The 22084-nt window shown below is 46.4% G+C and overlaps 4 protein-coding genes across 5 annotated transcripts in view; all 4 read right to left on the bottom strand.

The window, feature by feature from the left end:
- The window catches only part of LOC120909802 (zinc finger protein 623-like), a 68413-nt gene extending 55197 nt beyond the window's left edge, over positions 1 to 13216 (bottom strand). The window contains exons 1-4 of the mRNA XM_040321532.1: positions 13064 to 13216; positions 8240 to 8752; positions 5088 to 5237; positions 4829 to 4978 (exon numbers count right to left, since the gene is read on the bottom strand). Coding sequence (XP_040177466.1) covers positions 4829 to 4978; positions 5088 to 5237; positions 8240 to 8752; positions 13064 to 13216 — 966 coding nt within the window. The remainder of the gene's footprint in view (positions 1 to 4828; positions 4979 to 5087; positions 5238 to 8239; positions 8753 to 13063) is intronic.
- The window catches only part of LOC120910546 (zinc finger protein 850-like), a 1103195-nt gene that overhangs the window by 165622 nt on the left and 915489 nt on the right, over positions 1 to 22084 (bottom strand).
- Positions 798 to 21781, bottom strand: LOC120910051 (gastrula zinc finger protein XlCGF26.1-like). The gene is made up of 3 exons (XM_040321902.1): positions 21720 to 21781; positions 4492 to 4566; positions 798 to 2511 (listed from the first exon to the last, which is right to left on the bottom strand). The coding sequence occupies exons 2-3, from the start codon at positions 4553 to 4555 to the stop codon at positions 866 to 868; spliced, it is 1710 nt and encodes a 569-aa protein (XP_040177836.1). The 5' UTR covers positions 4556 to 4566; positions 21720 to 21781; the 3' UTR covers positions 798 to 865.
- The window catches only part of LOC120910016 (gastrula zinc finger protein XlCGF26.1-like), a 111051-nt gene continuing 102761 nt past the window's right edge, over positions 13795 to 22084 (bottom strand). The window contains exon 4 of one of the 2 annotated variants that reach the window (XM_040321850.1): positions 13795 to 15554. In XM_040321850.1, the coding sequence (XP_040177784.1) occupies positions 13855 to 15554 (1700 nt within the window). In that variant the 3' untranslated portion in view covers positions 13795 to 13854. The remainder of the gene's footprint in view (positions 15555 to 22084) is intronic. The other variant, XM_040321851.1, reaches the window with a different exon arrangement.

Here is a 22084-nt window from a genome sequence, read left to right as displayed (position 1 = left end):
GGCCATCTTTATGTAGAGTAAGGCCTCGTACACACGACCGGACATGTCCGCTGAAACTGGTCCGCGGACCAGTTTCAGAGGACAGATCCGATCGTGTGTACAGGCTAGCGGACAGATATCCAGCGGACAAATGTTTCTTAGCATGCTAAGAAACTTGTCCGCTGGAGAGCTGTCCGTCAGACATGTCCGCTGGTTAGTACGTCTAACCAGTGGACCAAAATCCTGCGCATGCGTCGAAGCATTGAACTCGCGCGATAGAGAACATCGGTGTCGTCTACATCACTGCGTTCTCTGTCTGCGGGGATTTCGGTTTGATGGTGTGTACAGCTATCAGACCGAAATCTCCGAACGGACATGTCCGATAAAAACGGTCCGCGGACCGTTTTCATCGGACATGTCCTGTGGTGTGTACGAGGCCTTACAATTCTTTTTTTCAGATCCTCAGAGAGTTCTTTGCCATGAGGTGCCATGTTATCCTTCCAGTGACCAGTATGAGAGAGTGAGAGCGATAACACAAAATTTCACACACCTGCTCCCCATTCACACCTGAGACCTTGTAACACTGACGAGTCACATGACACCGGGGGAGGGAAAATGGCTAATTGGTCCCAATTTGGACATTTTCACTCAGGGGTGTACTCACTTTTGTTGACATTAATGGCTGTGTGTTGAGTTATTTAGAGGGGACAGCAAATTTACACTGTTATACAAGCTGCACACTCACTACTTTACATTGTAGCAAAGTGTCACTTCTTCAGTGTTGTCACATGACAACATAAAAGAAAATATTTACAGAAATGTGAGGGGTGTACTTACTTTTGTGAGATACTGTATATCTTCATGTGGTTAGAATAAGATTTTCTCACTAGAAGGAAATCTGACCCTCGGTGGTATGACTCCTCCGGTGTGTAATAAGATCTCTTTCCTCAGTGTAACATTTTCCGCACTCTGAACATGAAAAAGAATGCACCCTGGTGTGAATTTTCTGGTGTGTAGTCAGTCCTTCTTTGCGAGTGAAACATTTCCCACACTCTGAACATAAGAAAGGGCGCTCGCCCGTGTGAATTCTTTGGTGCGTAAGAAGTGTGCCTTTCTCAGTAAAGCACTTCCTGCACTCTGAACAAGAGAAAGGGCGCTCGCCAGTGTGAATTCTCTGGTGTTTAAGAAGGTCTGATTTCTGAATGAAACATTTTCCGCACTCTGAACATAAATGAGGACTCTCGCCCGTGTGAATTCTCTGATGTGCGAGAAGTTTTGCTTTCTCAGTGTAACATTTCTCACACTCTGAACATGAGAATGGACGCTCCCCGCTGTGAATTCTCTGGTGTATAACAAGTCTTCCTTTCTCAATGAAAGCTTTCCCGCACTCTGGACACGAATAAGGACGCTCCCCCGTGTGAATTCTCTGGTGTTTAAGAAGGTCTCCTCTTTGAACAAAAGATTTCCCACAAAATGAACACGAGAACGGACGCTCCCCACTGTGAATTCTCTGGTGTCTAACCAGTGTGTTTTTCAGAATGAAACATTTCCCGCACTCTGAACATGAAAAAGGACGCTCCGCTGTATGATTTTTCTGGTGACTGAGGAGCAATTTTTCCTCAGTAAAGCATTTCCCGCACTCTGAACATAAATGAGGACGCTCGCTCGTGTGAATTCTCTGATGTGCAAGAAGTTTTGCTTTCTCAGTATAACATTTCCCACACTCTGAACATGAAAAAGGACGCTCCCCTGTATGAATTTTCTGGTGCCCGAGGAGCAGTGTTTTCTCAGTAAAACATTTTCCGCACTCAGAACATGAAAAAGGGGCCTCCCCTGTATGAATTCTCTGGTGCCTGAGGAGCACTTTTTTCTTAGTAAAACATTTTCCGCACTCCGAACATGAATAAGGGCGCTCCCCCGTGTGAATTCTCTGGTGTGTAACAAGTTTATTTTTCTCAATGAAAGCTTTCCCGCACTCTGAACACGAATAAGGACGCTCACCCGTGTGAATTTTCTGGTGTCTAACAAGTTTGTTTTTGGTTAAGAACGTTTTCCCACACTCTGGACACGAATAAGGACGCACTCCCGTGTGAATTCTCTGGTGTATAACCAGTGTGTTTTTCAAAATGAAACATTTTCCGCACTCTGAGCATGAAAAAGGACGCTCCCCTGTGTGACTTTTCTTGTGCGTGCGGAGCACTTTTTTCTCAGCAAAACATTTTCCGCACTCTGAACATGGGTAAGGACGATCGCCCGTGTGAAGTTTCTGGTGTTGAAGAAGGTCCGATTTCTGAATGAAGCATTTCCCGCACTTGGAGCATGATAACGGGTCCACTCCTGGATCTGGATATGTCGGCACACTGTGAGGTCTTAGATGGACACCCCGACTATCAACATTGGATGTATGTGGAGGTTCCTCACAATTAGGGGGATTTACTCCTACAAAATATCGTACAATTCCATTATCTTCTGCAACATAACCTTGAGATACAACAAGACGTCCCTCAGTAGACTTCCATAGATAGATTCCAGCTGTTGGAAACCAAGTTTTCACTAAGTGTTAGAAGTCTTATACATTATGTTGTTAGAGCATTCAACAGTTTCTCAGAGTTTATTGATATGAAGTATTTGTTTTTACTTTGTATTCCAAAGGCTGTTTTTTTCTATTCTGAACATGTGACCAGCAACAGAGGACTAGAAGCTCCTCCTGCCACTGTTTCCCTGCAGACAGGCTGGGAGAGAGCCGGGATATTGATTATAATTACATCTCCATCACCCACATACAGAAATAGAAGGGACCAGTGTATGTTTAGATCACTTTAAACCCAAAAACAAAAATATAATTTCTCTTATCGTCCATGGATGGACACAGCCTTCAAAGTCTTGACATATGGGTAATTTTCCTGTTCATAGGAGAGGACTAGGCAGAACATGTTAGATATTTAAATACATGTTACTTTAACAGAGTTGAACAGCCCCACCCAGGGGGCCGTCCCTCCGGACATAACCCTCTTCCCTGCAGCCTCAGTTTTATTTCTGCCTAGCAGAGAAGAACGTGGCTTCGTTTGGGCCCAGCGCCCTGAAGAATTTTTTTATTTTGTATTCAGATTCCGGCTGGGCGACAGGCTGGATATATAGATCCTTGTAGTCTTCCCAGTCCGGCCATCGAGCTAAGTGCTGGGTCTGCCACGACATACCCCATGACTCCTGGGGTGGGCTTTTTGCTCCAGGGTCCACACATGACTGTGCTGTTTTGTTGTCTCACTCACAGTGGATCGGGCCGTCAGCTACTCTGTACCATCGGTTGTGGGTCTGTCAGGGATGCGCCAGCATGTCCTCGCAAGTACAGGTAAGTATGGTTCCTCCTGCCTCGGCAGGATGGAACAGCTGGGCATTCCCGGGATTAAGGGGTTCTCCTGTTCTCCCTTTCCCTGCTCTCTTTCACCCTTTCCCCTCCTGCCCTAGGGCCCGCTGCGACCAGGGTGTACCTGTGGGGGGGCACCGGGGTCCGCTTTCTGTGAGGGGGAGTTTGTCTCCTGGGAATTCTCTAGCACTGGCTTTCTGAACAGAGCACAGCCCACAGATTTTACCTCACAGTATTTACCTCACAGTTTTTACCTCACAAATGTTACCTTACAGTTTTTACCTCACAAATGTTACCTCACAGTTTTTACCTCACAGATTTTACCTCACAGATTTTACCTCACAGATTTTACCTCACACCACACGCTGTGTATACAAGGAAGGCGGGCAGCTGTGCTGAGTGGTCTCCCTCTGGGTGGAGAGTCCCCTGGGTAACCCCCCCCCCCTGGTCGGTGCAGCAAGGAGGGTGGACTTCTTACGTGTTTTTCACTTAGTCCCTAAGGGCTGTCAGTGGGTGATAATGGAGTCAGTATCTGGCCTTTCTTCCCCTACATTGCCAGAGACCGCAAACGGTGGCCCTGCACCTGCGGTTCCCATGGATACACTGTCGGCAGTCCTGGAATCATTTGTTGCCAGGGTGGAAGCAGTGTGTGGGCGTAAGGGGGGTGAAAAGTGCCCCCTTCCCCCGCCATCTTCTGGAGAATGCTCTGACTCAGATTCGGGCCCTTGCTGGTGCTATTTGTGGAACGTTTCGCCGAATGGTTCTCGAAATATCGTTGTTTTTGCAGCAAAATTGGTCCCATAGGAATGAATGGCGAAACTAGAGTGTGAGCTGACAAAAGCTGAAAAATCAGGACATGATTTCTAAACTGCCACCACTCCCTCATTTTCAAGCCCACCTACACAAATCTGACTAACGTTTTGGGATCAGGATGGAATTATTTCATTTCTGTTGGAAAATTGGGCCAAACTTGATATAAATTTCCTTCCTTCATCTAAACAGCAGGTTTACATTTTCATTTTTTTGGGGTGAATTACAAGAACATTTGTTTGTTTCAACCCATGAAAATATATAAAATTAATTCTTTAAAACGCAAAGAAGTAAATTAAATAAAGAAAATGCTTCTGTAATTAGTGTATATTACTTACTTGTGTTGATATGTAGAGAAGATTCCTCCGGTTTACTTTTCATAATCATCTCCCCCTCCTCCATAGACTGCTGATCTCCTGATCTCCCATTCTCTGTATATTGGAGATCTTCCTGTGTAGACTTCTGGGAATACAGAGGACAACCCTCCTCCATAGACTGCTGATCTCCACTCACCAACCTCTCTTCTTCTTCCTCTTTATCCTCAACTTTGATGTCTTTCTAAATTCCAAAGATGATAAAATATAACATCTGGAAACACTGCTGCCAATAATAAGAGATTACATAGAGGAATGTCCACTCAGAATTCTTTTTATTTTTTCCCCCAGTCCCACCTACCTGATTATTCTCTTTATAGGTGTGATCTTCCTGGGCGGAATCCCGGGAATACAGAGGACACCCCTCCTCCATAGACAGCTGATCTCCACTCACCAACCTCTCTTCTTCTTCCTCTTTAACCTCAGCTTTGATATCTTTAAAATCTTCATCCTAAACCCCAAAGATGACAGAATACATTTAGAAAAAGGAACAAGAGATTACAGAGGAATGTCCTCTCATAGAATATTTTGTTTTGTTATTTTTGGCCAGTCCCATCTACCTGATCATTATCTTTATAATTGTGATCTTCCTGGGTGGAATCCTGGGAATACAGAGGACCTCTCTTGTCCATAGACTGCTGATCTCCACTCACCAACCTCTCTTCTTCTTCCTCTTTATCCTCAACTTTGATGTCTTTCCGTTCTTCATTCTAAATTCCAGAGATGATAAAATATAAGATCTGGAAACACTGCTGTCAATAATAAGAGATGACATAGAAGAATGTTCACTCGTAGAATAATTTTTTAGTTCTTTGTGCCCAACCCCATCTACCTGATCTCCTGATCTCCCATTCTCTGTATATTGGAGATCTTCCTGTGTAGAATTGTGGGAATCCAGAGGACAACCATCCTCCATAGACTGCTGATCTCCACTCACCAACCTCTCTTCTTCTTCCTCTTTAACCTCAACTTTGATGTCTTTCTGTTCTTCACTCTAAACCACAAAAGTAACAGAATACATTTGTACAAAGGAAGGAACCAGGAATTTTATAGAATGTCTTCTCATGGTTAGAATACAGTCCCACCTACCTGATGATGGTGAGGGATGGTGTGACCTTCCTGTGTGGAATCCCGGGAATACAGAGGACGGGGACATCTCTCTGGTGGGTTCCCATTACTGGATCCATCTGTAGGAAACACACACACTGACTGAATACATTGTTTCTATGTGTTTATCAGATGATGGGGGATCTAGGTGGACCCTCCGTACTGCTCTCTCCTTTACAATAAAGTCTCCTCTTACCCGGTGATGTGAGGGGCGGCTGATTCTCCATAATGACGTCCTTGTAGAGATCCTTGTGTCCTTCTAAATACTCCCACTCCTCCATGGAGAAATAGACAGTGACATCAGGGCCATCTTAATAGCATCATGGGCCCCTGGGCAAAGTAATGCTTTGGGGGCCCTACAATGGAGACAGTGCAGGTAAACAGACATCAAGTAGGTAGGAGGCAGACAAGCAGAGCTTCCCCTTTTGGATGGAGCTCCGCATTAACTACATGAACAATCATTTTGTACAACAAATAAATATTACATACATAAAGTAAAGCTGTCCTGTGCATATAATATATCCGCTATCACTCTAACCCCTCTACACCCCAGATATCAGCCCACCACTCTGACCCCTCTACACCCCAGATATCCGCCCACCACTCTGACCCCTCTACACCCCAGATATCCCCCCACCACTCTGACCCCTCTACACCCCAAATATCCCCCCACCACTCTGACCCCTCTACACCCTATATTTTCCCCCAAACACTGTAATGATATACCATAAGATACCCCTTGTATTGTGACCCCCCTACACTGTGGCCTCTCTACATCCCTGATACCTGATCCCACTCCAGCTCCTACCCCACAGCCTTCGAGTCCTGAGCATTCAAGCTGCATGGGGCGGGGTCAGAGCATCACTTGTGCACGTGCACTGGCCCTGCCCCTACCTGCTGACTGTGAAATAATAGGTATAGTTCTGCACCACACGGCACACTGCTGCCAGCCTGCCTCCCCTGTGTATCCATCACTCTCAGTGCCATCATGGGGCCCCCAATTTTGGGGCAGCGTGGGCTCAAGGACCAGCTGCTTTGGGGAAAGTGCAGGGGCCCCCCATGCAGCTGGGGCCCCTGGGCAGTCCCCAGGTGTGCCCTCTCATTAAGACAGCCCAGAGTGACATCCTGACACCTTATAGGAACCTGACACACACAATGACACAGTCACCATCCAGACACACCCCTTGTCTGTTACTGGATAATGTCCCAGAATTCCCAGAACCGCTCACCTGTGATGGGTGATGCCCCTTTCACATAACTGTTGGGTGTAAATGGTTCACTCAATGTTTTCTTCACTATTTCACAATCCGGTGTAAGGATAGAAGTACAAATTATCACTACTGACTTCCCAGAATCCTCCTCACCTCTGGTCAGATTTGAGTTTTAAGTAAAGAGATGAGAGTGATGTCATGTGACCTCCCAGAATCCTCCTCACCTCTCCGGTCAGCATTTATTGTCTCAGAGAACCCGAGCTACAAATGACTATATCTACAATTTAGGATACATTGTGTGATGGTCAGTGGGGAGAATGCTCCTTACACTTGTGGTCATTAGGAATAATTACCCCTTTACAGATACTGTAGCTAAAAATATGGTGTCAGTGAGAGCTTATCTGAGAGGCAGAAATTGCTCAAGGAACCTCTAGCAACCTCTCAAGGAACCCTTGGGTTCCATGAAACCCCAGTTGAGAAAACCTGGGTTAGAATCTCTGTTTAGGTTTTCGGTCACCAGTGTGTCATTTAGGAACTTTTTACTTCCATGTCATGGGTGTCTAACACAACAGGATGCGTCAGGAAATCTTCCCAATGGGTACAGTTAAAATAATATCACAGAGGCTCCAAAACATCATCTTTATGAAAATTTTGAAAAAAACTAAAAAAAAGTCTGGTCTCCAATTGGGCTTTAACCACTTCAGGACCGCCCACCACACATACAGTATACTGTGGCAGGGCAACTCAGCTGGGCGAACCGATTCCTGAAGATACGGCCAGGGTACAAGGTGTAATCCTAGACTCTGACCTGTCCTTTCAGCCTCAAATCCAATCGTCAAAAGCTTGTAGACTTCACCACCGTAACATCTCTAAAATGTTCCCCTTATTTTTTTCCTGGTACAATCTTTTTTATTGAAATTTTTAAGAAATGAAAAACGACTATAGAAATCCCACGCCGGGGATGTAAATAATACACATAACATGGTACACCTTAATAATGCACATTAGAAACATATGTGATAGTGGAAATGGTCAAATATCAGCAGCCCTCCAGCCGAGGCCAACATAGGGTAACTGAGCTTGAATGCACAGAGGTTAAATCGTGGAATAGTCCACAAAAATTTGGAAAACAAAGCTAAAGTCGGGGTCATACAAAGAACACAAATGCCAAAAAACAAATAGGAAAAACAAATAAAAGGGGGGGGGGGTAGGTGGTGAAGGGGGGACTCTGGAGAGAAGAAAAGACGGAGGAAGAAAGGGGGTGCAAAGCAGAAAAATGGGGTAGGGAAAAGACAAGTACCCCCAGGTCGGGAGGGAAGAGGGGGTCAATTAGCGAGGCCTAAACTGGTCGGATGCAGAGTGGGAAGAGCGTAGGACCACCACAGGCCCCAAACCTTGAGGAACTTGGCGTGGGAGTCATGAAGAATACTAGACATCTTCTCATTAATCATGAGAATCGTTAGGATGTTCTTCACCTCCGCAAACGAGACAGCTGGCTTCTTCCAGGCCCTTGCTATTGCACGCTTCGCAGCGATAAACAAATAGGTGGCCAACTTGTGTTGATAAGAGAAGAGGCTCGGGATTGGGCAGTGGAGTGAGGACAATTTGGCATCCTTGCGGGGGGATATATGGAAGAGAGTGGACAGAAGACCAAAAACCCTTGACCAGAATCCCACCAGGTGGGGGCAGGACCACCAGATATGAAGTTCATCTCCACGCTGACCACAGCCCCTGAAACATCTATTGCTGCAGGATGGGTTTGTTTTGGCGATACGGGATGGAACCCAGTACCAACGGACGAGCACCTTATAAGCCGCCTCTAGGGTAGCCGTGTTCAAGGAGCACCTTGCAATATTAGACCAGGCCTTGCTCCAATACGCTAGGTAGATGTGGAATAAGTCTCGTTTCTAGTGGAGGACATAAGAAAACGCGGTCGGAATCCCGCTTGAGTTGAGGGAGGAGTATATCAAAGATATAGTGCCCGGAGAACCAGGGGATTGTTGGCACGTTAGCTCGAAGGCTGTTTTCTGATAGGGAAAGGCATCATTGTGTCTGAGAGAGGAGATCCAGTGTCGTAATTGAAGATAGCGTAAAAATTCCACTGAGGGAGCTTCATGAGCTTCTCGGATTGAAGCCCACGAGGTGAAGGTGCGAGTTCCAAGAAAATGCCGCACCTGGGAGAATCCATGGGCTGGCCACCAGGAAAAAACATGAGGATATTCTAGGCCGTGGTAAAAGAGGTGGTTATTTAGGAGAGGCGGGAGGGATGGGTACATTAGCCCACCAGAATACCGAACTGTGTATCAGAGTTCTAAGCTATGGGCCATTAAAGGGCTGAGTGAGGGGGGGGGGACGGACGCATTTTAGGAGGGAGCCATAAGTGGTGATGGGGACCGGTGCACAACTGGAGAACCCAGGAAGGAATATCGGAGGTAGCCCGGAGCATTGTAAGCTGGGAGATTTGTGCAGCTTGGTAATATTTTCCGATGTTCAGGACTCCAAGCCCGCCCCTGGCTCTGTGACGTTCGTGAGTGCCTTGCGGACATCACGGCCACCAGGCACGCGCATCGGCACCTGTGTGAAGCAGCAGCGGGCGCAAGCCCCCCCAACGGCGGGAGGCCATATATTGACGGCCTCCCGGCATTTTGGAGCTACCTTGTGGCCGTAAAAACAGTCTGCGGATGGGAAGTGGTTAAGAAAGTCAGCACCTAAGAGCATGTTACACATGACAGAGCCATACAACACTTGCTGTGCTCTGATCATCAAAATGATAATGACCATGCGCACACAATGGGGAGTCAGGGGACTGAGCCTCGGCCTGTGTGATGTCACAGTGTGTGTGTGTGATGTGTGTGCAGGGGGATTGCTTGCCTTGTGGACCAGCGTCGGGATTACACTTTCATTCAGCCTCCTCAGTGATCAGTCTCTCTCCCTCAGGCTGCAGCACGGCATTTACTGAGGGAAGGGAGCCGCATTACAATTGTATCCATACGCCGAGGAAAGCATACAGTGAGACAAGGTACACTAATGCAGAGAAGGGATTTTATGCCTCCACCGGAACATGGAAAAAAAATCCCTCTTCTTCTCTCACCTCCTGGGCACCTCTATTAACATGATGGGGCCCATGAAGGTATTATATACCTTGCCAATTAAGTAGGTGCAGGTTAACAAAGTTATTTAGCTAATTCATTTTTTTTTAAAAGCGGAGTTCCGGACACAATTTCACTTTTTAAATATAAATACCCTGTAATACACAAGCTTAATGTATTCTAGTAAAGTTAGTCTGTAAACTAAGGTCCGTTTTGTTAGGTTGTTACAGCATTTAGACACTTTATAAAATAGAAATTGACTGGGGCCATCTTAAGTGTGGGCATCATGAAGCCAGACTGTGTGACTTCCTGGATTTCAGCCTTGCAGATCTTGCACATGCTCAGTGTTGCACAAGCAGTGTAATGGACAGTACAGGTGCTGAAACCTAAGGGTCCTTTCACACTAGCGGTCCGCTCATTACAAGTCCGTTAACGGACTTGTAATGAATCCCTATGAAATCGCGTCCGTTAGCGGATGGAGCATCCGCTAGCGTCCGCATCAGTCGGGATCCGCTTTTCCGAACGGAAGAAACCCTATTTTTCTTCCGTTCGGCGGAACGGATCGGATGCAGACGTTCCGTTTGCAGCCGATCCCCCATAGGGGAGAGCGGAGCAGAGACAGGGCGGTCTCTGCACTGTGTGCGGGGACCGCCCTATCCGCCGACAGCTCAGCGGGGATCCCCGCTGAGCTTTGGCGGACACACGGAGCGGACCCAGAAACGGTCCGCTCCGTGTGAAAGAGCCCTAAGTCACATGATTCTTCGAGACTGGGGAGTGCACAGACTCCTGGAAAGTTACACCCACTCCATTCCCAGGAGTCTGTGCGGTGTAGGTTAAGCACCTAGGTGCAGGAAGAGGGAAGATTAACTATTCTGCCTAGCAACAACACTTTGAAGGCATCTAAAAAAAAATATTTTTTCTTAAAGGACTAATGAATTTTTTTTAAAACTACTGATGTAATGTTATATTTATGGGTGGAACTCCACTTTAACTAGAAATCTGCTCGGCCCCCCCTGCTGGCTGGGGCCCGGTACAACAGGGCTGGTTGTACTGCCCTATCAGCGGCCCTGATTGTATATCATATACAAGTTTGTAGCAGCATTTGCCAGAGATAAAAATACATCACATGTATATAGAGGAAGAGGACGGACACAATCAATGGTTAAAGGCATCACAAATATGGAGGAAGAGGACCGACACAATGGGGAGAGGTTAGGAAGGGGTTGCAATTGGACGTAAATATAAAATAATATCTTATTACCTCCTCACTTCCAGCAATGTCTCCTCTCTACTTCCTGCTACTTCACCGGAAACTATTGTTTTTTTTTTCCTTACCTCACTTCCTGCCTTCAATACTACTTCCTGTCTGTATCGTACCTCATTTCCTGTCTATGCGTTCCACTCACAATTGGTGAGATCGCCATCTTGGGGTCAATATAAAGACTGCCGCCTCCGTTGTTTCTGAACACTTTAAAAACATTCTTCTGTGTTCTTGCGCAAGAAAAAATTTAACCAGGAAAAAAAAAAGTACATACTTTGCAAAAGTTATTGGCTTTTTCATTGGCTTTGGGTGGTTATTTTATGTTCTCTAGATTTGTAGAGTAATAGAAAAGTGTACTGTAGTGTTTCAAACATTTCCTTTGGAAAAACAATGCATTTTTTTTTTAATGCCTTTTAAGAAAAATGCCAACATAGGAAAAAAAAAGTGTATATCTCTGTAAATGTGAAGAAAATATCCGGGAAATATGAAACCACACTTGTTCTCAAAAATGTGAAGTGCCCAAATACAATGCACATGGGTGTTTCATTGTGTCACACCAAGATAGCGCTGAAACTCCTTACCAGATCATTTACATCTCTGAATTATAGAAGATCCAACAGAGCGCATGGGAAATAGCAATCCTGCCACCTGAACCACTCAAAGAGAGTGAGTATACCGCTCAGGTAAACATCGAAATACAGACCAGTGTGGGTGCTCGCCACCGCAAATATCCAGAATGAAGAAAGCTCTCCTCCACCATCCACACTACATTCTCCGACATCTCTCCTCCACCATCCATACTACATTCTCCGACAGCTCTCCTCCACCATCCACACTACATTCTCCGACATCTCTCCTCCACCATCCACACTACATTCTCCGACAGCTCTCCTCCACCATCCACACTACATTCTCCGACAGCTCTCCTCCACCATCCACACTACATTCTCCGACATCTCTCCTCCACCATCCACACTACATTCTCCGACAGCTCTCCTCCACCATCCACACTACATTCTCCGACAGCTCTCCTCCACCATCCACACTACATTCTCCGACAGATCTCCCCCACCTTCCACACTACATTCTCCGACAGCTCTCCTCCACCATCCACACTACATTCTCCGACAGATCTCCTCCCACCATCCACACTACATTCTCCGACAGCTCTCCTCCACCATCCACACTACATTCTCCGACAGCTCTCCTCCATCATCCACACTACATTCTCCGACAGCTCTCCTCCACCATCTATTTTTGTGTGCAGGATCACATTATATATACACACACACACACATACGTGATCCTGCACTTCCGGGTGGCAGAAGCGAATGCGCACGGCTGGCGGTTCGCTCCTACTGTGATTATGCACAGCGGTAGCCGATCAGCGGCTACCGCACACGACTTGATGTCCGCCGGCGCCCACCGATCGTTCGGTACAGAGGCAGAACGGCAGGCTGCCTATGTAAACAAGGCAGGTCGCCGTTCTGTCAGTAGGGAAAACTTGGATCCTGTGTCCCTGCCAAGCAAAGACAAGGAACCAGGTCTTCCCCTAGTAAAAAGCACCTCTCCCACAGTACACAAAACACCGGCTAGGCACACAGTTACAAAGAAAGTAAAGCCGGCTATAAAAATTTGTTTTAAGCCCCCCCAGGTAGGTTATGGCATAATGTAGGAAAAAAGATCCGCACTCCGGTTGTTGATCCTTAAAAAATCGTTGTTTTTATGGAGGAGCCACAGTGAACAAACGCAAATGAAAACAGTTAACGCGTTTCAGCCTATAAGTCCTTAGTCATAACCCTTATGACTAAGGTTATGGCATAATGTGCTAGTATGCACAGCATATTCGTACATTATGGCAGACTTACCTGTCCTATGGTGTCCTTCAGCGCAATGCTGGGACCGATCCAGGGCTTCCATCTTCGTCCGGTCTTCCCTCTGGGTCCCACACCTTCGGCCTCTCGATAGACCAGGCCACGATAACATGACTCCCATGCATCTGCACAGTAGGGTTGCCACATCATCCCTTTAATACACAACACATATTAATTACACAGGTTCAGTGGCTGATTAAGGAGGTAATTAAACTCACTTGGTGCCTTATCTGCATTAAATCAGCCTCAGAACCTGTGTAATTCATATGTGTCCTGGATTAAGGGGAAGGTGTGGCAACCCTAGCGCACAGGAGTCACATTTACCGTGCCATGGATCAGGGATGAGAGTAAATCCTTTCTGGAGCTGAAGTGGTTAAAACATGAAGAAATGTGCAGGCACTGGAGAAATATACTGAACAAATATATATATTTTTATTGTTTTCAAATATACACTTCAATTGTCTTCGTAGAAATTCTAAACCTGTATATCTTCATGTGGTTATAATAACATTTTCTCACCAGGAGGAAATCTGACCCTCGGTGATATGACTCCTCCGGTGTGTAATAAGATCTCTTTCCTCAGTAAAAACATTTCCCGCACTCTGAACACGAAAAAGGATGCTCCCCGGTGTGAATTTTCTGGTGTATTTAGTGCTTCCTTGCGACTGAAACATTTCCCACACTCTGAACATAAAGGACGCTCACCCGTGTGAATTCTCTGGTGATTAAGAAGGTCTGATTTCTGAATGAAACATTTCCCGCACTCTGAACATAAATAAGGACTTTCACCCGTGTGAATTTTTCTGGTGTGCAAGAAGCTTTGCCTTCTCCGCGTAACACTTCCCGCACTCTAAACATGAGAAAGAACGCTCGCCTCTGTGTTTTCTCTGGTGTCTGAGAAGTGTTTTTTCTTTTGCGAAACACTTCCCGCACTCTGAACATGAAAACGGCAGTTCACCAGTGTGAATTCTCTGGTGCGTAATAAGTGTTGTCTTGTGACGGAAACGTTTCCCGCACTCCGGACACTGCAAAGGGCACTCACCTGTGTGAATTCTTTGGTGCGTAACAAGTGTGCCTTTTTCAGTAAAGCACTTCCCGCACTCTGAACAAGAGAAAGGGCGCTCGCCAGTGTGAATTCTCTGGTGTTTAAGAAGGTCCGATTTCTGGATGAAACATTTCCCGCACTCTGAACACGAGAACGGACGCTCACCCGTGTGCCTTCTCTGGTGTATAACAAGTTTTTCTTTGTCAAGGAAAGCTTTCCCGCACTCTGGACACGAATAAGGACGCTCCCCCCTGTGAATTCTCTGGTGTCTAACCAGCGCGTGTTTAATAATGAAACATTTCCCGCACTCTGAACATAAATGAGGACTCGTGTGAATTCTCTGATGTGCAAGAAAGTTTGCTTTGTTAGTATAACATTTCCCACACTCTGAACACGAGAACGGACGCTCCCCCCTGTGAATTCTCTCGTGTTTAAGAAGATCTGATTCCTGAGTGAAACGTTTCCCACACTCTGAACATAAATGAGGACCTTGGCCCGTGTGAATTCTCTGATGTTTAAGAAGGTCTGATTTCTGAGTGAAACATTTCCCACACTCTGAACATAAATGTGGATGACTCTGGCCCGTGTGAATTCTCTGGTGTATAACAAGATTATTTTTGTCAATGAAAGCTTTCCCGCACTCCGAACATGAAAAAGGACGCTCCCCTGTATGAATTCTCTGGTGCCTGAGGAGTGTTTTTTTCTCAGGAAAACATTTTCCGCACTCTGAACATGAATAAGGGCGCTCCCCCGTGTGAACTCTCTGGTGTGCAACAAGTCTATTTTTCTCAATGAAAGTTTTCCCACACTCTGAACACGAATAAGGGCGCTCCCCCGTGTGATTTCTCTGGTGTGTAACAAGTCTATTTTTCCGACTGAAACTTTTCCCACACTCTGAACACGAATAAGGACGCTCCCCCGTGTGAGTTTTCTGGTGTCTAGCAAGATTAGTTTTGGTAATGAAAGCTTTCCCGCACTCTGGACACGAATAAGGACGCTCCTTCGTGTGAATTCTCTGGTGTATAGCCAGTGCACTTTTCGAAATGAAACCTTTTCCGCACTCTGAACATGAAAAAGGACGCTCCCCTGTATGAATTTTCTGGTGCCTGAGGAGCAGATTTTCCTCAGTAGAACATTTTCCGCGCTCTGAACATGAATAACGATAGGTCGCGTAAAGTTTCTGGTGTCGAAGAAGGTGTCTTCTGTAAATGAAGACTCTCCCGCACTCGGGGCACGTTAACGGGTCCACTGCTGGATCTGTTGATGTCGGCACACTGTGAGGTCTTAGATGGACATCCCGACTATCACCATTGGATGTATGTGGAGGTTCCTCACAATTAGGGGGATCTACAAAATATCGTACAATTCCATTATCTTCTGCAACATAACCTTGAGATACAACAAGACGTCCCTCAGTAGACTTCCATAGATAGAGTCCATCTGTTGGAAACCAAGTTTTCAATAAGTGTTAGAAGTCTTGTACATTATGTTGGTAGAACATTCAACAGTTTCTCAGAGCTCCGGCATGGAACTGGGTGCAACCAAAGCAGAAAAAAATGCAACGTACATTATCTCACAAAAGTAAGTACCCCCCTCACATTTCTGTAAATATTTTCTTCTATCTTTTCATGTGACAACACTGAAGAAATGACACTTTGGCCCAGATTCTCAAAGGGCTTACGACGGCGCAGCACCATGTACGCCGTCGTAAGTCCTAATCTGAGCCGTCGTATCTATGCGACTGATTCTTAGAATCAGTTACGCATAGATATCCATTAGATCCGACGGGCGCAAGTCTCTAACGCCGTCGGATCTTAAGTGCATTTTTTTTGGTGCTTCCGTCGAAATCCGCATCGAGTATGCAAATTAGCTAGATACGCGAATTCCCAAACGAATTCCCGAACGTACGCGCGGCCGACGCAGTGAAGTTACAACGTTTTACGTTATTCTTTTCCCGGCGTATAGTTGCCCCTGCTATATGAGGCGCAGTATGGCCGTCGTTCCCGCGTCAAAATTTTAACCACTTATGCCCCGGACCTTTAGAGCCCATTCACACCTAGGCGTTTTGTCGCCTGTAGCGCGACGCTCAAAAACGCCAGAGGGACCAAAATACATGAAAGTCTATGGGGATGGTTCACATCTGAACGCTGATGCGCCTGACGCCCATCGCATGTAGCCAAAAAAAGTTCCGGACCCTTTTTTTTCGCTCGTATCGGGCGGTTTGGGCGTATTTGAGCGTTTCCATTTCCCATAGAAAGTAATGGAAACGCTTGATTCAAGCCACTTGCGCGACAACGGGCGTTTGGTCGCTTTAATCAATAGAACTTGTCGCCCATGCAGAAGATTAAAAAAATCTACCAACATAGCAACAAGTGATGAAAAGATGATAGTTTTTCCTATTGGCTAAAATAAAAACGTCAAAGTACAAAAACGTCGGACAACGCTGTATGCAAACGTGCAAATAAGCATGAATACGCACGAAAAAACGCCGAACGACCGACGCTCAGGTGTGAATGCAGCCTTAGGCAGCTAAATGCCCAGGCCAGGTTTTGCGATTCGGCACTGGGTCGCTTTAACAGACAATTGCGCGGTCGTGAGACGTGGCTCCCAAACAAAATTGGCGTCCTTTTTTCCCCACAAATAGAGCTTTCTTTTGGTGGTATTTGATCACCTTTGCGGTTTTTATTTTTTGCGCTATAAACAAAAATAGAGCGACAATTTTGAAAAAAATGCAATATTTTTTTTTCCTCAGTTTAGGCCGATACGTATTCTTCTACATATTTTTGGTAAAAAAAATTGCAATAAGCGTTTATCGATTGGTTTGCGCAAAATTTATATTTATTTACAAAATAGGGGATAGTTTTATTGCATTTTTATAAAAAAAATTTTTTTTACTACTAATGGCGGCGATCAGCAATTTTTTTCGTGACTGCGGCATTATGGCGGACACTTCGGACAATTTTGACACATTTTTGGGACCATTGTCATTTTCACAGCAAAAAATGCATTTAAATTGCACTGTTTATTGTGAAAATGACAGTTGCAGTTTGGGAGTTAACCACAGGTGGCGCTGTAGGAGTTAGTGTTCACCTAGTGTGTGTTTACAACTGTAGGGGGGTGTGGCTGTAGGACTGACGTCATCGATCGAGTCTCCCTTATAAAAGGGATCACTCGATCGATGCCGCCGCCACAGTGAAGCACGGGGAAGCCATGTTTACATACAGCTCTCCCCGTTCTTCAGCTCCGGGGAGCGATCGCGACGGGGCGGCTATAAACGAATAGCCGCGCCGTTGTCCCGGATCGCTCCCCGTGGGAATCCGACCACCGCATGTAGCGGGGGGTCCCGATCGGACCCCCGACCCGCGGAAAGGCGGGAACGTACCTGTACGTGCCATTCTGTGGACGTACATATACATGCGGCGGTCTGCAAGTGGTTAAAAAGTTACGTCGTTTGCGTAAGTCGTCCGTGAATGGGGCTGGACGTAATTTACGTTCACGTCAAAACCAATACATCCTTGCGGGGTATTAGGAGCAATGCACACTGGGAGATTTCCACGGACGGCGCATGCGCCGTTCGTAAAAAACGTCAATCACGTCGGGTCACAGTAGATTAACATAAAACACGCCCCCCCCTCCACATTTGAATTAGGCGGGCTTACGCCGGCCGATTTACGCTACGCCGCCGCAAGTGCTTTGAGAATACAGCACGTGCAAGTTGCGGCGGCGTAACGTAAATCGGATACGTTACGCCGCCGCTAATTTACGCCATTCTACGAGAATCTGGCCCTTTGTATCTACAATGTTGTGTAGTGAGTGTACAGCCTGTATAACAGTGTCAATTTGCCGTCCCCTCAAAATAACTCAACACACAGCCATTAACCACTTAATCCCCGGACCATATTGCTGGTCAAAGACCAGGGCACTTTTTGCGATTCTGCACTGCGTCGCTTTAACCGACAATTGCGCGGTCGTGCGACGTGGCTCACAAACAAAATTGACGTCCTTTTTTCCCCCCCACAAAAATAGAGCTTTCTTTTGGTGGTATTTGATCACCTCTGCGGTTTTTAGTTTTTGCGCTGTAAACAAAAATAAAGTGAAAATTTTGAAAAAAAATGCAATATTTTTTACTTTTTGCTATAATAAATATCCCCCAAAAATATATAAATTTAGGCCGATACGTATTCTTCTACCTATTTTTCGTAAAAAAAAAAATCACAATAAACGTTTATTGATTGGTTTGCGCAAAAGTTATAGGGCCAGATTCACATAAATTTCCGCTAGGCAGCGGCGGCGTAACATAATCCATTAACGTTACACCGCCGCAAGTTTGCAGCGTAAGTGCCTGATTCACAAAGCACTTACCTGTAAACTTGCGGCGGTGTAACGTTAATGCGCTCGGCGCAAGCCCGCCCAATTCAAATGGGGCGGGCACCAGTTAAATTAGGCGCCTTCCCGCGCCAAGTGTACTGCGCATGCTCCGTGGGGTAGGAGATACGCCGTCGTATCTCTTTTGTGAATCTGGCCCATAGTGTTTACAAAATAGGGGATAGTTTTATGGCATTTTTTATTTTTTTTACTAGTAATGGCGGCGATCAGCGTTTTTTTTTTTCGGTACTGCGACATTATGGCGGACACTTCGGACACTTTTGAGACATTTTTGGGACTATTGGCATTTTTATAGCGATCAGTACTATAAAAATGCATTGGATTACTATAAAAATGCCACTGGCAGTGAAGGGGTTAACACTAGGGGGCGGGGAAGGGGTTAAGTATGTTCCCTGGGTGTGTTCTAACTGTGGGGGGGGGTGGACTCACTAGGGGAAATGACTGATCGCTGTTCATACATTGTATCAACAGAAGATCAGCATTTCTCCCCTGACAGGACCGGGAGCTAGTGGCCGCTTCGAGAGCCGACCTGCCGCCGTATAACTGCCCCGGCTGGTCGGCAAGTAGTTAATGTCTGGCAAAAAAAAAAAAGTGGGTACACCCCCTAAGTAAAAATTTCCAAATTGGGCCCAATTAGCCATTTTTCCCTCCCTGGTGTCATGTGACTCGTTAGTGTTACAAGGTTTCCGGTGTGAATGGGGAGCAGGTGTGTTAAATTTGGTGTTATCGCTCTCGCTCTCTCATACTGGTCACTGGACGTTAAACATGGCACCTCAAGGCAAAGAACTCTCAGAGGATCTGAAAAAATAATAATTGTTTCTCTACATAAAGATGGCCTAGGCCAGGGGGTCTCCAAACTGCGGCCCGAGGGCCAGATGTGGCCCTTTGCCAGCCTTAATCCGGCCCTTGGGGCACAATTCCTTCCACTGACATGAGGCACTATTCCTCTCACTGACACCAACAGTGGGGCACTATATCTTCCACGCATACCAATGATGGGATACTATTCCTTCTACTATTAGGGGGAATACTCTTCCTCCATTCGACCATTAACCCTGACAGTGCAGATCCTGACCTCCCTGGGGCCCTAAGCAAAATGGCATGTCACATTAAAGTTGAAAAGCGCGGGGGGGTGGTGCCAGTGACATGTCAAGTAGTGAAACAGGGGAAGGGGGTGTTCTGCTATCGGAAATGACATCTTACATTAAAGTGAGAAGCGGGGGGGGGGCTGACTCCTTACCTCTTCTCCCATGCAGCCTGGCAGAGAGGAGGGGAATCTGGCAGAGAGGTGGGGAATCTGGCAGAGAGGAGGGGAATCTGGCAGAGAGGAGGGGAATCTGGCAGAGAGGAGGGGAATCTGGCAGAGAGGAGGGGAATCTGGCAGAGAGGAGGGGGGTCTGGCAGAGAGGAGGGGGGTCTGGCAGAGAGGAGGGGGGTCTCATGGCCCTTCTGTAGTGGGGGAAGAAGGAGGAGCGTGCTGATCGATCGGCACATTAAGGGGGGAGGCGATCAGACGATGAGGGACTTGGGAGCACTCACCACTGAAGGCACTTGGTGTTGATGGCGCCCGGCGCCTATCTTCCGGGACTAGGTTTCCCATGATGCCTCCCCAGCTTCTTCTGATTGGCCCTCTGCTGTGGCCAATGGGGATAGTGGGCAGGAAGGTGGGCGGTGTCGCTGCGAACACATTAGAGCCGCTCTCTGTTCTACTCTCGGCTGACAGTGGAAAAGGGAGGGGTCGAGCGGGGGGGAATAAGATACAATCAACCCGCTTTATCAATGATTGGGGGGGCGCTCAACAGCACCAACTACAGCTTCTTCCTGGTATCATCTAACCCCCCCCCCCCCCCGACGGCCTCTGCACACCCTCATAGGGACGCTACGGTAACTTGGCAGTACTGCATCCACCTAGATCGGAGCCGGCCCTGATGGGGCCCCATGAGCACTTGGGGACCCCGGCCGTGCCCGCTCAATACGACGGCCCTGACTGTGACATACTGAAGCAGAGCATGATCCCCTCCCTTCAGAGACTGGGCCGCAGGGCAGTATTCCAAAATGATAACGACCCCAAACACACCTCCAAGATGACCACTGCCTTGCTAAAGAAGCTGAGGGTATAGATGCTTAATCATCTGTGGGACATCCTCAAATGGAAGGTGGAGGAGCGCAAGGTCTCCAACATCCACCAGCTCTGTGATGTCATCATGGAGGAGTGGAAGAGGACTCCAGTCGCAACCTGTGAAGCTCTGGTGATCTCCATGTCCAAGAGGGTTAAGGCAGTGCTGGCAAATAATGGTGGCCACACAAAATATTGACATTTTGGGTCCAATTTAGACATTTTCACTTAGGGGTGTACTCACTTTGTTTGCTAGCGGCTTAGACATTAATGTTATATTATATTGAGCACGGGGTGCCCAACCTGTGGCCCTCCAGCTGTTGCGAAAACGACAAGTCCCATCATGCCCCTGGCTTTGAGAGGCACTTGTCAGCCTTGCAATGCCTCATGGGACTTGTAGTTCTGCAACAGCTGGGAGGACCTCAGATTGAGCACCCTGTGATATTGAGGGTTTCTTCAGCTACGAATATTTGTAGGAATTAAAAATAGTGGAACGCCGATGTGTGAAATTATCTGACTGACTTTTCGGGATCAGGATGGAATTATTTCATTCCTGTTGGAAAATTGGGCCAAACTTGATATAAATTTCCTTCCTTCATCCGCATCTAAACAGCAGGTTTACATTTTATTTTTTTGGGGGTGAATTCCAAGAACATTCGTCTTTTTCAAACCATGAAATTATATAAAATTAATTCTTTAAAACGTAAAGAAGTAAATTAAAAAAAGGAAATGCTTCTGTAATTAGTGATTATTACTTACTTGTGTTGAGAAGTAGAGAAGATTCCTTCTGTTTACTTTTCATAATCATCTCCCCCTCCTCCATAGACTCCAACCTCTCTTCTTCTTCCTCTTTAACCTCAACTTTGATGTCTTTCCGTTCTTCATTCTAAATTCCAGAGATGATAAAATATAACATCTGGAAACACTGCTGCCAATAATAAGAGATGACACAGAAGAATGTTCTCTCATAGAATTATCTTTTAGTTCTTTGTGCCCAGCCCCGTCTACCTGATCTCCTGATCTCCCATTCTCTGAATATTGGAGATCTTCCCGTGTAGACTTCTGGGAATCCAGATGACAACCCTCCTCCATAGACTGCTGATCTCCACTCACCAACCTCTCTTCTTCTTCCTCTTTAACCTCAACTTTAATATCTTTCAGTTCTTCACCCTAAACCCAAAGATAACAGAATACATATGTACAAAGGCAGGAACCAGGAATTTCATAGAATGTCTTCTCATGGTTAGAATACAGTCCCACCTACCTGATGATGGTGGGGGATGGTGTGACCTTCCTGTGTGGAATCCCGGGAATACAGAGGACCTCCCTCCTCCATAGACTGCTCATCCCAAAACGTCTCTTCTTTTTCCACTTTAACCTCAACTTTGATGTCTTTCAGTTCTTCACCCTAAACCCCAATGCGACAGAACAGATTTGTAAAAGGAAACAAGAGTTGACATAGAGGAAC

The sequence above is a fragment of the Rana temporaria genome, chromosome 8 (genome assembly GCF_905171775.1).
Source record: "Rana temporaria chromosome 8, aRanTem1.1, whole genome shotgun sequence".
Classification (NCBI taxonomy): Eukaryota; Metazoa; Chordata; class Amphibia; order Anura; family Ranidae; genus Rana; species Rana temporaria.
Note: the sequence above shows the minus strand (reverse complement) of the source record. Positions and strands in the feature narration are given on the sequence as shown.